Below are 13,616 nucleotides of genomic sequence, written 5' to 3'. Positions count from 1 at the left end.
CAAAATGGTTGCATTTTCCTGGGGGGTCTACGATCCATAGACCTAATTGAGTTCACGCCCTTGCTGGGATTCTAGCTCCCGAGTGCCGGGCGAGCTGCTTCTAGCAAGTGCCCATCTGGGTCCCCGGCCATATACTTGCATAGNTTCAGGCTGGGGGCAGGAGTCAGGAGAGCCGGGGACGGGCCTCCTCACTCTCCTGTCCTTCACGAGGTACTTTCCAGAGTCCATTCCTGCTTTTGGAAAAAAAAAAAAAAAAAAAAAAAAAAAAATTCCCCTCCGTGGCATCGGAGGCCGTCACTAACTCAGGGCCTCGTGCAAAATGGCTGCTGCTCCCTGGGGGTGCTTTTAGCAGCGAGGGACCAGGAGTTCACGCCCTTGCTGGGATTCTAGCTCCCGAGTGCCGGGCGAGCTGCTTCTAGCAAGTGCCCATCTGGGTCCCCGGCCATATACTTGCATAGGGTCAGTCTTTAAAAATGTCAGCCTTTTCTTAACAGGTGTGCACCCCCCCCCCCCGGGGCCCCTCCGGGACTGCACCGGGGACCACAGGACCCAGAACGCCTTGGGCAAAGTCCCCTTCTTCAGGCCCAGCACCTCCCGTGGCCTACAGGCCACTTACAGGGACTGGCTCCCTAGCAGGCGACCTCTCCGGGCCCTGGCTCTAATGTCAAGGCTTAAAGGGAACACTTGCAGGACAATAAAAGTGCTGCTCATTTCTGGTTCAAACAGGAGGGTTTCCAAGCCCCGAGGCAATGAGTTTCTGAATGTTCTGTCCTTAGGAATCCACGGTTCCAGCTCCTTCATTTTAAGCCAGTGTCAATTCATCACACATGTAGATGCCTGTGTCCTGACAGATGCTAGAGAAATTCAGGGGAAATAATTACTTCTGGCAAACCGGCTGGAGAGGCTGGGGGCTCTGCGGTTCTCAAATAGACCAACTGCTAATGGCTTATTTTTCTCCCCGGGAATTCTCAACTCCATCTTAAAGTAGGTGATAGATAACTAGACCTGCGCGCACGGGGCCACTCATGGCCACAAGCTAGATTTTCCAACACAGAATTTCAATTAAAAAAAAAAAAAAGAATGCAAATGAACATCAATGTGCCCAGAGGCTACGGAGTGACGGGCACAGAAGGCGGAAGAGACCGCTCCTCCTGCTCTCCCCGGGTTCCTGGTGCCTCGGACCCGGAGGACAGCGAACAGGGAAGAAACCCAGGAGACGGGGGACGGCCCACCCGCTGCGCTCCCGGGTGACCGCGGCCGGCAGGCAAGGCTGGGGTGGGCGCTGGCCCTCCGCCGGGCACCCCTCTGCCCGCCCAGCTGAGAACTATCTGCGGGTGCATTTAAGCGGGTAATGAGAGCTGAAGGCCGGGCAACGAGTTAAAGTACAGTCAAGGCTGCAGGGTGGGTTGAACCCTAAACGTCACCCCTGCCCGGGCCCCGCCTGCGCCCCCCCTCCCAGAGCCTCTCGCGCCCGGTGCGACTGCTGAGTCCGGAGTGACATGCATTGTGGACCCCGGCACAGGCCGCCACACCCTCGCCCTCGGGCAAAGTCCCATCGAGGGAGAAGGAGGGTCTGCCGGAGAAGGAGGGTCTGCCGCAGCCCCGGGGACGAGGGTGCGAGGGTGAGGGGTGCGGCCCAGGACCCCCCCACACCCCGCCGTGTTCCTCTCAAACTGTCAGACTGGAGCAAATGCTCCGGAAGGTTGGCAGGCTTGTCGTGGGTGAAATTTACGTTCTATCATGGAACTTTCTCTGAGAACAATCAACTGGTCTGTACGGTCACCTTGGAATCTTGGCCTCATGTATACACACTAAGGAACCCCGAGCACGGGTTCACGCGCGCTCAGGAGAACGCCCTGGAAGGTGACGCCGACAGCTGCAGACAGGGGGGTGTGTAAGGGGCAGAATTAGGCAGAGGCCACACAGGGCTCGTTCCTTCCCCGCCTCACCCACCTTACTCTTAGACGGGACACATTTGGCTATTTTGTCCCAGCGCTCAGAGGCTCCCTTTGGGTACTGCTGTAACGCTAATTCCAGAAGTTTCTGTTGACTCTGAGTCCATGGCTCGTCGGCAGCGCGAGTTCTCTCTCTCTTCTGGCCCTCCTCGTCGCTGGATCCGCTGTGCTCCGAAACCTCGAAGTCCTTCTGCCGCTTCCCTCTGAACGGCTCCTCCGGCTCGGCCCTGGGCGCGGGCGCGGGCGGCCGGGCGGGTCTCCGCCTCCGCGGCCGGCTCTCGGGCGCGCCGTCCTCCCGCTCGTCCTCGCCGCCGTCCTCGCCGCCGGCCGGCCGCGCCTCCTCCCGCTGCGTGATGACGCCATCGGGCAAGGCGGCGCGGGCCTTGGCGGGCCGCGGGCTCTGGGCCGTTGACTTGAGTTCCGACAGTCTGACCATTCCTGCGAGGAAGGACACATTTTACCACACGGTGGGACGGCGAGGTCAGCGCAGGCGGTGTGGGAGGCGCTGGGCATGTATTAATTCGCTTAACGTTCACGCTATTCTAGAAAGATAGGTATCATTATCCTAATTCTACAGACGGCAAAAATCAGTCTCAGAAAGCAGCGGAGGTGGGATTTGAATCCCGTTCTGTCTGATTCCAAGTCTCTGCCCTTCGAACACACCGAGGGACTGTGAGTCACCTACAGAATCAGGTTGTGACCAAAGAATGCAAAGTGGCTCGCTGCCACTTTTTAGGTGAGGAAGGTTGTTCTCTGTGACCCAGAACCGTTATTCATTTCGTTAGTGAAGCTGAAATAATCTGCCAAACCCTATGCGGTGCTCACCGTTGTAGGCTAGGCACGGACGCCGCGGGGGTGCCGTCGGCTCCCAGCTGCTTCCGGTGCCGCCATGTTGGACAGTAAAGAGCAAACAGATGGTCTCCCAGGTGCCACCTCAGGGATGGCCCTGAATGTCCAACCACACATCTCCTGTTCTGGTCTCTCTGTACCCCCTCCACCAATGCTCTAGTAAGATCCCTATCTGTGCAACAGTCTACACCCCACTCACTGCCTTTTCCAGAATACACTTTTTAGAGTGTCTTGGAGGAAGAGCCTCTCATTGCCTACTTTACCTGTGCCAACAAATAATTGGGTTAGTAGAACAGGAATCTGGAAATGCCCTCTTTCCGGGAGCCTGCGGAGCCCCACGTTGACTCCTTGCCGGGGATGGCTTTTTGAGATCTCTGGGCTTGCTCACCCACATTGCTGTCTTCGGGGCCTGTATTTAAGTTGGAAGGTTTTGGGAAGTACTTTCTTCCTGGTTCCAAGTAAACAGAATGGAGACTCTAGCAAAATTCCAGTGAGTCTTGGAGGATAATGTGTTTTGAGAAATGCAGATGCTCGGGGAGCTGCTGGTGCATTCTGAAAGACAGCTCTGTGTGCGTGGGGCGGGGGTGGGGCGGGGGTGGGGTGGGGGCTGTGCACTGTGCGTTTGCGCGGCGTGGAGAGTGCTTCCCCCTGCCTGCCCCTCCACCCGGTACTAGCAAAGAACAAGGTTTTTATAGTTTTTAAACTTATGAAGTCCACGCTTATAAAAGGGATTTATGTTGAAGAGATCGCTTTAGCTCAGTGGGATGAAGAGGGTGCCAACTCACCTGGGGAGCAGGTAACGGAATCCTTCAGTTGCTTGGCTTTCGTTGTCACCTGTTCCAAAATGTGAAAGCAAACAAAATCTTACTTTCCACACATCTTTTGTAGGTCAGGTGACCCATTTCATGTAAGGGCCCTGTGAATGATCCGGGTTTACTGAATCTTAGGTCTGGAAGGACCCTCACTCGTCCATCCATTCATTTAGTTTCCTAACAAGGGAACTGAAGACCAGAATGATGAAATGGCTGGCTCCAAAATGTCCAGCTCATCAGTGCAGGGTCAGAACAAGAACTCGGATCACCTGACCACCATCCCACTAGGCTGCTTTTTCAAATATACTATACAGACAGGTCATGGTTTTTAGTTAGGGTTTGCTAAAAGAATACCCTCCTTCAACAGAGAATATTATACCAATGAGTATTAGAAACGGTGGAGAAATTTACTCATAACCAATTGTTAGAACATAAAAGTCTGTCTTTTCTTTGCATTCAAGAAACCGCAAGAGCATAGAAGACGAACACGAGAAGAGCAGGGAAGTTAATCCCAAGCCCATGAGACTTTTTACAGACATGAGTGCAAGTCCACAGAAACAGTTGTGTTCAGGGGCAGTTACTTCTTTTTTCTCTATATAAATGGTATCACATCATATGTCTCCTTCTATACCTTGCTTTTTCATTTAACAGTGTCTTGGAGATCTACATATGGATTTCTCTTTTTGAAAGTGACATAAAATTTACATACAATTCAATGTACAGATTTTAAATGTACAATTTAATGGGTTTTGACTGAAAAAAAGATCTCTATAACCACTCTAATTCTAATCAAATTATGGAACATTCCTGTTATCCCAGAAAGTTCTCTTCTGCCCTTAAGTTAATTGCTACTGTGCCACTGACAAGCACTGTTGTGATTTCTTAAAATACAGGTTCAAAATTAATTTAAAAAATTAAAAATGGTTAATTGCCCAATGAATTTATCAATCGAGCCATCCTTTCCCCACTTACTTCAAATGTTAACTTTAGGGGCACCTGGGTGGCTCAGTCGATTAAGCGTCTGACTTTGGCTCAGGTTATGATCTTGTGGTTCGTGAGTTTGAGCCCTGCGTTGGGCTCTGTGCTGACAGCTCAGAGCCTGAAGCCTGCTTCAGATTTTGTGTCTCCCTCTCTCTCTGCCCCTCCCCTGCTTACGCTCTGTCTCTCAAAATAATAAATGAACATTAAAAAAATTAAAAAGAAATGTTAACTGTATTAAAATCAGTGCCACTGTATACGTGAACTATTTTTCTACACTTTGTACTCCAGCCCATTAATGCATGCATATTCTTGAATCAATGTTTCAGTGCTTTAATAAGATTTGAAAATAAAACCTCAGAAAGCATGATTGTTAAGAACTCAGGTAGACTTGTCTTGGTTCAACCTCTTCTTACCTCGGTGATCTTGAGCAATTTCCAATCCTTTCTCCATGTCAAGCATTATCCTCGGTAGTATAATACCTAATACTAGGTATTATAATGCTAGTAATACTATTTGCCTATTAGGTTTTAAATTTGAAATAAGCTCTTAGAAGGATACTGAGCAGATATTAAAGGCTCAGTAAAAACTACCTATTATAATTGACATGGATCATTTGTTTTTCATTCATACAAAGGACAGAATTAGAGAAAATATTTAAAGCTACTTAGAAACACTCTCCGGTTTTATTCCCTACCTTCCTTTCTCTTTCCAGATAACCTTGTTTCTTAATTAATATGAGAAAAAAGGGAGTTCTCCAGCATGAGCCTCCTTGCCTTCCTACTTTCTCAACTCAAAATTCTGATTACATCACTTCATACCCTTCCTATCTTTTATCCCAAATCAAGAAATTATCTTCCTTCCTCTTGAATTTTCCCAGAACTATGCTCCATCTATCAATTTCCTCCTTTCTTTTCTTTAAAAAAATTTTTTTTAACATTTATTTTTGAGAGGGAGAGAGAGTGTGAGTGGAGGAGGGGCAGAGAGAGAGACACACACACACAGAATTGGAGGCAGATTCCAGGCTCTGAGCTGTCAGCCCAGAGCCAGATGCGGGGCTCGAACTCACAAACTTTGAGATCATGACCTGAGCTGGAGGACACTTAACCGACAGAGCTACCCAGGTGCCCCTAATTTCCTTTGCTTTCCTCTTCACTTTCTCCCTGTCCAACAGCTCTGTCCCATAATTCTTCACACTGAGCTCAAGTGGCCTCCACTCCAGAAGACAATCTTCCCTTTAGCTGTCTCTTCTACTCCTTTTGGCTTTCTCTTTCTCTGAATGTTCCTTCACTGCCCATCCCACCCCTCACCCTATATAATGCTCCCCCACATTCTGTCCTTGCCATTCATGTGTCCTTTCCATTTTCTCCTTTGGTATGTCTTACTACTGGTTCAATAATACTTTAGAAAAGGAATGATTAACCTGTATCTCTAGCCCTGACCTCTGCCTTGGAATGGAAGTATCACAGGCATTGACCATACAGCAACAGTGGATCATCAGGTTGAAAAAGACTTAATACAACAATAAATAAGCTTTCTTTGTACCAAACATTGTTCTAAGATATGTATCTGTACAAATATTCCTCACAGCAGCCATGTTAGGTAGATATATAATTATTACCTCCATTTTACAGAATCCGAGGCCCAGAGGGCATAAGTAACACATCCAAGATTAAAAGGCTAATGGGTAGCAGAACACAGGCAAGTTGGGTTCTAAAATCTTTGCTTTCAATCACTGTAACATACTGCCTTCAGAATCCAAATCTCTTATCGATGAAGAAATGGGCGATGTTCTCCTTCTGCTCTGCCTCTTTAACAGCCACTAAATCTCTTATTTAGAGCTTTTCTAGTTCCTCAAACTAAACTTACCGACTTCTCTGCTTTTGCTTCCTTTTCTTGACGATGCTACCCTCCCAGTCACCCAGGCTCACAACCTGAGTCAGGTTTTGGACCTTTTTCTCCCTCCCCAGCCAGCTGCTGTGTTCTCTACAACATCAACCCCATCTGTTCTCTTCTTTCCCCAGTCACACCTCCCGTAGTACCTCGTTCTCCCTTGGCTGAATGAATGTAACAGCCTTCTAACTGGACTCCTATTTACTCATAATTTTTATAGGATAAAACCCCTAAGGCAGAGTTTTGATCAGATTCCTTTCATGGCTCATCCCTGATTGTATAATGTTTAATTCTTAACCAGACATGCAAAGCGACCCACGATTTGTGGTCTGTTCTCTTTCCTATAGGTAGCTTTGCTCTGAGCAGAACTGAATAATTAATGCTCCCCCCAGAGTGTCAGAAATTTCCCCACCTTGTACTTTTTGCCCATCCTTAATGTTGCCCGAAATGATTTTCCTTCTTCATCAAACCTCCCCTTAAATCTCTCTCTTTCTCTAGAGCCAAACCATCCTTCAAGGTACTCTCAAGTGTAACTTTCTTCTTGAAGACTTCCCTGATGTTCACTACCAGGGTGACTAACTCTGTTGACAATCCTTATTCTCTTTCAAGTTTTTTTTTTTTTTTTTAAGATTTAATTTTTTAATATCATACAACAAAACTATCTTTTTCTCTTTTGTCACATAGTTCTATGAATTTTACTTGCTTATTTTGAAAGAGAGAGAGAGAGAGAGTGCATGAGTTCAAGCAGGGGAGGGGCAGAGAGAGAGGGAGAGAGAGAATCCCAAGCAGGCTTCACATGCTCAGCGCAGAGCCCACTGTGGGGTTTGATCTCATGAACCTGTGAGATCATGACCTGAGCTCAAATCAAGAGTCAGATGCTTAGGAGTGTCTGGGTGGCTCAGTCTCCGATTTTGGGTCAGGTCATGATCTCATGATTCATGGGTTTGAGCCCTGTGTCAGGCTCTGTGCTGACAGCTAGCTCAGAGCCTGGAGCCTGCTTCCAATTCTGTGTCTCCCTCTCTCTCTGCCCCTCCCCTGCTCACGCGGTCTGTCTCAGAAATAAATAAAAAAACATTTAAAACATTAAAAAAAAAAGAGATGCTTAACTGATTGAGCCACCCAGGCGCCCTAAACACACTTAGAGATTCAAGTAACTGCCACTACATATAAGATGTGAAAGACTTTTTTTTCTTGGACTTGTTTTCTTATTTAACAAAACATGGAGATTATTTTGGAGATTATTATAGAACAGTATACAAAGATCTCCCTTGTTTTTTCTAAAAAAAAAAAATAGCTTAACTGAGATATAATTCACATACAATTTACCCACTTGAAGTGTACAATTCAATGGTTTTAGTATATTGATATGTATAACCGTCATCATGGCCAACTTTAGAACATTTTCATTACTTTAGAAAGAAACCTATACCTTCTAGGTATCATCCTTCACCCTCCCCCATCACCCACCAAGCAATAAACAACTACAAATCTACTTTCTGTCTCCATGGATTTTCCTGTTCTGGACTTTCATATGAATGGAATCATATATACAGATTTTTGTGGCTGGCTTCTTTCCCTGAGCATAATGTCTTCCAGGTTCATCCAAGTTGTAGTATATATCAGTACTTCATTCCTTTTTGCTGAATAATATTCCACTGTATGAATATACCACACTTTGTTTATCCATCCATCACTTGATAAACATTTGTGTTGTTTCAGTCTTTTTGGCTATTATGAATAATGCTGCTATAAACATTTGTGTATAAGTTTTTGCTTGGGCAAAATGTTTTCATTTATCTTGGGTATATACCTAGGAGTCAAACTGTGGAGACATATGGTAACTCTATGTTTAACTTTTTGAGGAACTGCCATACTGTTTTCCAATATGGCTGCACCATTTTATATTTACACCAGCAGTGTATGAAGCTTCTGATTTTTCTACATCTTGGCAAACATTTGTTATTATCCAACTTTTTGATTCTAGCCATCTTAGTGGGTGTGAAGTAGTATCTTGTGCTTTTGGTTTGCATTTCCCTAATGACTAATGATATTGAACATTTTTTCATGTGTTTACTGGCTGTTTTTATAACTTCTTTGGAGAATGTCTATTCAGATCCTTTCTCCATTTTTTATTTGGGCGATTTCTCTTATTATTGAGTTGTAAAGAGCTCTTTATATATTTTGGATAAAAGCCCTTTATCAGATGAATGATTTGCAAATATTTTCTCCCTTTCTATGGGTTATCTTTTTACTTTCTTTAAAAAAAATTTTTTTTAATGTTTTATTTATTTTTGAGAGAGAGACAGAGACAGTGTGAGCAGGGGAGGGTCAGAGAGGGAGGGAGTCGCAGAATCTGAAGACAGGCTCCAGGCTCTGAGCTAGCTGTCAGCACAGAACGTGATGCGGGCTCAGAGCTCGAAACCATGAACTGTGAAATTATGACCTGAGCCGAAGTCGGACGCTTAACTGACTGAGCCACCCAGGCTCCCCTACTTCTTCCTTTTCAATCTTATTTCTTTTTCTTGCCTAACTGCCTCAACTAGACCTGTAGTTCAATGTTGAAAGAAGTAGTGAGAGTAGTCATCCTTGTCTTCTGCCTTATCTTCTCAGGAAAATATCCCCTCTTACACCAGTAAGCATGATGTTAACTATGGGATTTTAGTAGACACTATTGGGTCGAGGTAGTCCCTTTTATTCCTAATTTGTTGAGTGTTTTTATCATGCAAGCATGCTGGTTTTTGTCATATGCTTCTATTGAGATGGTTTTGTGATATTTGTTTTTTTATTCTACTGATACAATGTCCTTAATGATTGATTTTCAGCTGTTGAATCACCTTTGCATTCTTGAGTTAAATCCTGTTTGATCAGGGAATCAAATGATTATTTTCTTAAAAAAATTTTTTTTAAATGTCTTTATTTTATTTTGAGAGACAGAGAGAGTGCGAGTGGGGGAGGGGCAGAGAGAGAGGGAGACACAGAATCTGAAACAGGCTTCAGGTTCTGAGCTGTCAGCACAGAGCCCGATGCAGGGCTCGAACCCACTAACTGAGAGATCATGACCTGAGCCGAAATCATATGCTCAACCGACTGAGCCACCCAGGCGCCCCTGAAATTATTTTTATAACTTGCTGGATTTAGTTTGTTGTATTTTGTTGAGGATTTTTGCATTCATATTCATAAAAAATATTAGCCTATAGTTTTCCTGTAATTTTCTGGTTTGGCATAAGGAGAATACTGGCTTCATAAGATAAGTTGGGAAGTATTCTCTCTCTCTTTTTAAAATGTTTTTATTTACTTTGAGAGAGAGAGAGAGAGAGAGAGAGAGCGCACTAGCAGGGGAGGAGCAGGGAGAGAGGGAGACACAGAATCTGAAAGCGGGCTCAAGGCTCTGAGCTGTCAGTACAGAGCCTGACGTGGGGCTCAAACTCACAGATTGTGAGATCATGACCTGAGCTGAAGCTGGAGGCTCAACTGACTGAGCCACTAAGGCGCCCCACTCTTTTCTATTTTTACAAGATTTTGTAAAGTACTAGTATTCTTTAAACGTTTGGTAGAATTTAGTGGTGAAGCCCTCTGGATCTGGGCTTTTCTTTGTAGGTAGATTTTTAAATCACTAGTTCAGTTTCTATACTTGTTATAATTCCAATTGTCTATTTCTTCTTGATTCAGTTTTAATAGTTTGTCTTTCTAGGAATGTGTCCATTTCATCAATATCTATTAGAAAAATAGCTATCTGTGGTACCTGGGTGGCTCAGTCAGTTAAGCATCTGACTCTTGATTTCTGCTCAGGTCATGATCTCAGTTTGTAGTTCCGGCCCCAGATTGGGCTCTGTGCTGACAGTGTGGATCCTGCTTGAGATTCTCTTTCTCTCTCTGTCCCTCTTCTGCTCATGCTCGCTCTCTTTCAAAATCAATAAGTAAAACAGCATTATAGATCTAATTTCTTGGCATATACTTGTTTCTGACATAGTATTCCTTAACAAAGCCCTTTTTATTTCTATAAGGTTGGTAGTCATGTCCTTTTTTTTTTCATTTCTGATTCTAGCAATTTGAGTCCTTTCTTCCCCGTTGGTCAATCTAGCTAAATGTTAATTTTATTGCTATTTTCAAAGCATCAACTTTGAATTCACTGACTTTTCTCTATTGATTTTCTAGTCTCTATTTAATTTCTGCTCTGTTGATTATTTCCTTTCCTCTGCTTGTTTTAAGTGCAGTTTGTTATTTTTCCAGTGCCTTAAGGTAGAAGAGTAGCTTTGGGATCTTTCTTCTTTCTTAATCAAGGTATTTAAAGGTATACACTTCCCCCTATGCACTGCATTAGCTGCATTCCCTAAGCTCTGGTGCCTTAGGTCTTCATTTTCATTCATGTTTAAGAATTTTGATTCTTCTTGTAATTTCTTCTTTGACTCATTGGTTATTTAGGAGTCCGCTCTTTAATTTTGACATATTTTTTGATGTTCCCACTCCCCCTCCCCCAGCTAATTTATTTCTAATTTCATTCCTTTGGAATCACAGAACTACTTTGCATTATTTCCATCCTTTTAAACTTACTGAGGGGTGCCTGGGTGGCTTAGTCGGTTGAGCGTCCGACTTTCGCTTAGGTCATGATCTTGTGGTTCGTGTATTCGAGCCCCGCGCCGGGCTCTGTGCTAACTGCCAGCTCAGAGCCTGGAGCCTGTTTCAGTCTGTGACTCCCTCTCTCTCTGACCCTCTCTCTGACCCTGCTCACGCTCTTTCTCTCTCTCTCTCTCCTAGAAATAAATAAAACATAAAAAAAAAATTAAAAAAAAAAACTTATTGAGGTTTGTTTGACCTAGCATATGGCCTGTCCTAGAAAATGTTTTATTCATCCTTGAGAAGAACATATAGTCTCTTGCTGAATGAAGTGTTCTAGAGAGATCTTTCAGGTCTAGTTGGTATTGTATTGTTCAAGTCTTCCTTGTTGGTCTGCCGTCTAGTTCTACTCACTATTGAAACTGGGAGTATTAAAGCTTCCAATCATTATTGAATTGTCTCTTTTCCTTCCTTCCTTCCTTCCTTCCTTCCTTCCTTCCTTCCTTCCTTCCTTCCTTCCTCCCCTCCCCTCCCCTCCCCTCCCCTCCCCTCCCTTCCCTTCTTTCCTCCCTCCCTCCCTTCCTTCTTTCCTCCCTCCCTCCCTCCCTCTCTCTTCCCCTTCCTTTCCTTCTCTCCCTTTCAGTTTTTATTATTTTTAGGTAATCTCTACACCTAATGTGGAGCTCGAACTTATGACCCAAGATCAAGAGTTGCACACTTTTGCAACTGAGCCAGCCAGGCACCCCCATGGCTCATCGTATTTGTTGAAAACTTAACAGTTAGATAATATATGGCAACACTTCTAGTTACTGGTCTTCCCTTACTCTACCCCCACCCCCCCCACCTCCAATCACACTTGTTATTGTTATTTGCATGTCTGTTCAGGGGATGGCTCAATTATTTTAGTGATATCTATGCCCCTCTGTCCCCTGTGTTAAGCCTCTGATGTTGCTCCTCGGGGAGCAGGTCTGGATAAGCCCAGTAATTCTGGATCAGAGTGGTATTTGTAGGACTCCCTCTCTCTACCTGACCACACAGAGCTGTTAGAAACCACTAATTGCTGACAGATGCTCTACTGTTTACAAAATGCCCTGGTGCAGAAATCACTCTACAAACAAGCCAAATCAAATTGTGGCTCCTTTGAAGACAAGTTTCTGAGCTCAGTGTTTCATATTTGCTTTGACCTTAGGAGGGCTTCTCCCAGAGAAGGTATCCATGAGTGGGTTTGAGCATACATGGTTAGTTCCTCCTTGCACCGATGGAGAATTCTGAATACAGTATATATCAAAATCTGGCCTGTCTACCACATAAAACAAATAGCTGCTATAATCTGAGTCCTTCAAATCCTTAGCATCTAACAGTGAAACTAATGGGATGTCACCACAGTTATCTTTGAACCATATTTTTCTCCCACTTAAAAGGCAACTTAGAACTTACTAGAAAAAAGCAAAGCACAACTGGTCACTTTTCCAATTCTATGTGGTAAAGCAGTTCCTTTAATATCCTAGCCTCTTGTCAAGTTCATATTTCCTGGTATCATTAAACAGTTGTATGACAATGATAATGCAAATGATCCCCTTTTGTTGAGAATTTCTCTTCACCAGTTTTTGTCTCCAGAGAAAACATGTATATGGCAATAATCACAAAATCTTCTGGGCAAGTTTGGCCTCCTCAGCATATTATTTATGATTCAAAGCACATAAAGATGTTTCTAAACAAGTGATGTTCTAATATAAAGCTTAATGGCCAGGGTGTCCCTGAGTACGATAACATGTTACCTCAGGAAAGTAATATCATCTTTTAGTCAGCACAGTCCTCACTAAATCCACTTTTCTCCCATGGATCTAGATGGCTTCAATTACATGGATGTGAATTTACTGTTTTGTTTTGTTTAGGTAAAGTTGACAAAACTGTTCCAAAATTGTAAGATATTTAAAGTGCACAACATGATAATTTTATATTTATACACACTGTGAAAGAATTTCCCCCACTGAGTTAATTAACCATATCCATCACCTCATATGTTTCTTTTTTTTTTTTTGGTGAGAACATTTAAGTTCTACTCTCTTAGCAAGTTCTAATTATATACCACCGTGTTAGCAACTGTCGTCATCATGCTAGACATTAAATCCTCAGACCCTAGTCAGCTTATAACTGAAAGTTTGTAGCCTTTTACCAACCTCTCCCTATTTTGCCCGCCCTCTAGTCCCAGCCAACTACTTTTCTATGATTTGTTTCTAGGAGTTTGACTTTATTTTTTGGCTAGATATTATTCCTGTGTGTGTGTGTGTGTGTGTGTGTGTGTGTGTCTGTCTGTATGTATGTATGTGTATGCGTATGTACACACATATATAATAAAATCACATTTTCATTATCTACTCATCTGACAGACACTTAGGTTGTTTCCATATCTTGGCTAATTGTGAATAATGCTGCTATGAACATGGAATATGGTTATCTCATCGATATCATGATTTACTTTCTTTGGATATATAGCCAGAAGTGGGATTGCTGAATCATATGGTAGTTCTTTTTTTTTTTTAAACATCCAGGTGACTTTTTTTTTTTTTTTTTA

The 13,616-nt window shown here is 43.8% G+C and overlaps 1 protein-coding gene across 1 annotated transcript in view; it reads right to left on the bottom strand.

Moving 5' to 3' along the window:
* The window catches only part of DNAJC1 (DnaJ heat shock protein family (Hsp40) member C1), a 210,995-nt gene that overhangs the window by 892 nt on the left and 196,487 nt on the right, over nt 1-13,616 (bottom strand). The window contains exons 10-11 of the mRNA XM_039233065.1: nt 3,590-3,638; nt 1,954-2,393 (exon numbers count right to left, since the gene is read on the bottom strand). Of these exons, the coding sequence (XP_039088996.1) occupies nt 1,954-2,393; nt 3,590-3,638 (489 nt within the window). The remainder of the gene's footprint in view (nt 1-1,953; nt 2,394-3,589; nt 3,639-13,616) is intronic.

This window comes from Hyaena hyaena, unplaced genomic scaffold, assembly GCF_003009895.1.
Source record: "Hyaena hyaena isolate Hyena2069 unplaced genomic scaffold, ASM300989v1 scaffold_72, whole genome shotgun sequence".
Lineage (NCBI taxonomy): Eukaryota > Metazoa > Chordata > Mammalia > Carnivora > Hyaenidae > Hyaena > Hyaena hyaena.
The sequence above is the reverse complement of the archived record's forward strand: the minus strand, read 5'-3'. Positions and strand labels throughout refer to the sequence as shown.